General features: G+C 41.4%; 1 protein-coding gene across 1 annotated transcript in view; it reads right to left on the bottom strand.

Annotated features, from left to right (window-relative positions):
• LOC148128350 (vomeronasal type-2 receptor 26-like) overlaps nt 1-2,672 on the bottom strand; it is a 5,426-nt gene extending 2,754 nt beyond the window's left edge. The window contains exon 1 of the mRNA XM_087935591.1: nt 2,612-2,672. Within this exon, the coding sequence (XP_087791717.1) occupies nt 2,612-2,672 (61 nt within the window). The remainder of the gene's footprint in view (nt 1-2,611) is intronic.
• Nucleotides 2,673-4,250: the final 1,578 nt, after the last annotated feature.

Raw genomic sequence — 4,250 nt, 5'->3', positions numbered from 1 at the left:
GGAGAGAAAAAAATGTTGCTGAAAGGAGATTGAATTAACTTTGTAAAATATGATATCTGGTTATATTAAAGTTACAACCAGGCTGTAAACTGAGGCAAAGTTCAATTTCTGAAGCTGCTAGATATTCAGCTTCAAGGACTGAAACTACACATTATTCCCAAGGAAAACTAGGTGCTTGGACATATAAAACTCTGTGTAAAACGTGTAAAGACGTGTAAAACTCTAGTTCCAAATGATTCTCTGCAGAATACTTTGGGTTAAGCTTGTTAACCAAAGTAATGAAGGAGATGCACTGATTTTGCAAGTTGCTTCAATTCTGGCAAGAGGCATTGATGGGTACCTCTGTACCCTCTTCATGGATACCGAAGGGATTTTCTTGCCCCTAACCCTAACTCCTGACCCTTGTCTCGATCACCAATCTTACAAATAAAGTACAGACTGTTTATTTGTTCACATTGGCTATTTCAGTTCAGATGCTTTCTTAACAAGTCGAGTCTTCTCTTGTCATGTACTCATCACAAATGTAGCAGAAATTAAGGGTGCATTTTATACACACTTCAGCCTATTGACTAAAGTGGGTCCTGATTCTATTAATCTTTGAGTGCTTTGAAGCCTGTGAAAGTTTAGATCAACTACAGTCTTTGACTAATGTTGCTTCTGAAATTCACACTCACTTCCCAGTGTCTTCTGGTTCTCTCTTCGTATGATTCCAGTTGCAAAAGTTGAAGAGGAATAGAAAGTATTGAGGTATTGGCAAAGTTCAAGGCATTACGAACTCTTGCTGATCACATTATGGAGGCTGAAGCCAAACACCCAGGTTCCCTTCCCATCATTTTAGGAGATTTCGGTCAAGCAAATTTAAGGAAAGAGCTCCCCAAATATTTCCAGCATGTCAATTGTCCCACCAGAGGCAAAAAATACTTGAGATCACTGCTACACAACGGTAAAAGATGCTTATAGGTCTTTACCACGAGCAGCTGTGGGACTCTCTGACCACTGCATGATTCATCTTGTACCTGTCTACAGACAAAAACTTAAAACCATTAAACCAACAATTAAATCATTGAGGACTTGGTCAGAGGAGGCAAAGCTGAAGCTCCAGGCCTGCCTTGATTGCACTGATTTGAATGTTTTGAAGATGCCTCTGCAGACCTAGATGAGCTCACAGATACTGTAACATCATATGTCAGCTTCTGTGAAGACTTATGTGTACCAACAAGGAACCTGCAAATACGTAGTAACAGTAAACCTTGGTTCACAGCTAAACTTAAGCAGCTACATCGTTCCAAAGAGGAAGCCTACAGAAAAGGTGACAGAATGCTATATAACCAGGCCAGAAACATATTAACAAGAGAGATCAGAGCAGCAAAAAGAAGCTACTCTGAAAAGTTAAAGAATCAATTCCCAACAAATGAACCAGCAAACATGAAAACTCTTAAAAACATCACTGGCTTCAGCAAACCTCCTTCCCAGGCAGAAGGAAATCAACAACTAGCAGATGACCTGCATGTGTTTTACTGCAGGTTTGAAAAGAAACTACAGCTACCTATCTCCACAACCCACATCTCAAACACACCAACAACATCCAAGCCTCCTACAACTGGCCCCAACTCATTGGGCTCACAACCTCTGGTGATCCCAGAAAAAGAAGTGCAAGATCTATTACACAGATAGAAGCCAGGAAAAGCACCAGGGCCAGGCAAGATAACTCCTTCTTGCTTAAAAGTCTGTGCTGACCAATTGGCTCCCATCTTCACCCGAAACTTTAATAGATCACTAGAGATGTGCTATGTACCTTCCTGCTTCAAACACTCTACCATCATCCCAGTGCCAAAGAAGCCCTCCATCAAGGGACTGAATGACTACAGACCAGTTGCTCTAACATCTGTAGTTATGAAAACCTTTGAAAGGCTTGTGCTGTCCCACCTGAAAACCATCACAGATCCGCTGTTAGATCCCATGCAGTTTGCATACTGAGCAAACAGATCAACAGATGATGTTGTTAACATGGCTCTGGAATGGAATGCTGTTCCCTTCCAACTAAATGGGTCCCTATTTTCCTACTTGCATTTTTTACATGCTTTTGAATTGCTAGGTTGGCAGAAGCTGGGACAAGGAACAGGACCTCACTCCATTATGTGGTGCTAGGGATTCAAACTGCTGAACTGCTAACCTTTCTGATCAACAAGCTCAGCTTCTTAGCCACGGAGGGCGTCTTGGCTGTCTATGTAGTAGGATCCACATTTATAAATTGCTGGGAAAAATGATTGAGAATCTGACCAAGGTAAAGACTGAATGATACACTGGCTGCACGATGTGGATTGAACTATCGAAATAGAGCAATGGAAATTCAGTGGATAACTCGGTCACAGCACCACCAACTGGCATAATTAGGGGAGAACAGTGTAAGACTCTTTTTTTTCTTCTTCCAGCTACGATTGCTAAAATTGAAATGGCGTTAAAAATTTCAAGATTTATATAATTTTAAAATAGAGGAGGAAAATATTAGGGAAAAGATGAGACATTGGAGATCATAAGCCAAAGTTGATGAATCTTAAAAGAGTGTAAATCTGTTTCATGAACCAGAAGGGAAGACCTGAAGATGAGTTACCTGCCAGGGCTTCACAGAGAGGTGAAGGTGTGGCTTCTCTCTGCCCCTCTTCAATGCCCATTGTGATTCCCATATATACGCAGCATGTAATGCATGTGCCACAGAATAGGCAGCATTGTAGATGCTGTAGCTGAAACCGGTCATCTTTCCATCAGAAGGCCGGGAGGGTGTCCAGGTTCTCCTCCCCTGTGCAAACCCTTCGGCCATCAGGTGAGCCCACACCTGCCTTCAAAACCTCACAGTCAAATACAACTTCCCAAAAGCTGGAGAGAAAGACATCTCCATGGGGTTCGTGTGGATTCAGAGCCCAGAGATAGTCTTTGAATCCTGGCACTGGGTTTGTATGGACTGTCAAAGACAAAGCGCCATGGAGGGTTTTCAATTTAATCCAATCGTAATGATAGCCAATAGCTGAAAATTCCCACTGGGTGGTCAGGATCCAGACCTTCCCAGAAGTAGCTTAGTTCTCTTCTTCATAAAAGGAGAGGGATATTAAAAGGCTTTGCAGAGAATTTGAATCCCCAGAGATAATCACAACCTGAGCATCACTGTTCAAAATGGTCCAAAGCACATCTATTTGATCTCTGTGCAATATTTTGAATATTGAAATTTGGGGCAAGATCTGCTTTACAAATTGTATGCAAATGTCATTCTGGGCAAGTGTGGCATCAAAAATCCGGATGAAATGGTCACTGCTCTCTGACCTCTGGACAACCACTCCGATCCAGTTCCACTGGAAATAGAGAAGGAGCCGGACAATGATTATGGAATGATTATGGGAAGTGAGCTGGAGGTGTTACAAACCAGAACTGTATAAGCTGGGTGGGTGGGGGTACATTCTTGCTTAGGTTTCTATCCTATGCTATGCGCAGCTGCAACCCTTTATCAAACTATAGATGCCCACATGATGATCTACACAGCTTTTAATTGGATGAGCCAATTGAACTATTGGGGTTGGGAACGTTGCCATTACTTTGTATATTTGATTTACGCGCCCATTTTCTCAGATTCAGAATTCTTTTGTTGCTACCACTTGATTTCCAGTAAAAGATAACTTTTCTCTGATTAAAAGAGTCCAAGTATTTCTTTCTTGGATTTTGAATGGAGCACCAGCTGACAGGAGTTCTCATCTCTAATGATCTAAGTGTGAAAGCCCACTGTAACTACATAGCCAAAAAGGCATTGAGAGTTGTTAACCTAATCCTATGTAGCTTTTTCTCTGGTAATATCACCCTACTAACTAGAGCGTACAAAACATTTGCTAGACCAATACTCAAATACAGCTCATCAGTCTGGAACCTGCATTACGTATCTAATATTAACACAGTTGAGAAAGTCCAGAAATATTTCACAAGAAGAGTTCTCCACTCCTCTACTCGTTGCAGAATACCTTATGCCACCAGACTCGAAATTCTAGACCTAGAAAACCTTGAATTATGCTGTCTTCGGTCTGATCTAAGTATGGTATATAAAATCATTCATTGCAATGACTTACACAAGAGCACACAATAGATACAAACTCAAGGTAAACCGCACCAAACTTGATTGCCGAAAATACCACTTCAGCAACAGAGTGGTCAATGTCTGGAATACTCTACTTGACTCTGTGGTTTCTTCCCCAAACCCCAAAAACTTTAAC

Source organism: Pseudonaja textilis, chromosome 1, assembly GCF_049901715.1.
Source record: "Pseudonaja textilis isolate UNSWEBS1 chromosome 1, rPseTex1.2, whole genome shotgun sequence".
In the NCBI taxonomy this organism is placed as follows: domain Eukaryota; kingdom Metazoa; phylum Chordata; class Lepidosauria; order Squamata; family Elapidae; genus Pseudonaja; species Pseudonaja textilis.
Note: the sequence above shows the minus strand (reverse complement) of the source record. Positions and strands in the feature narration are given on the sequence as shown.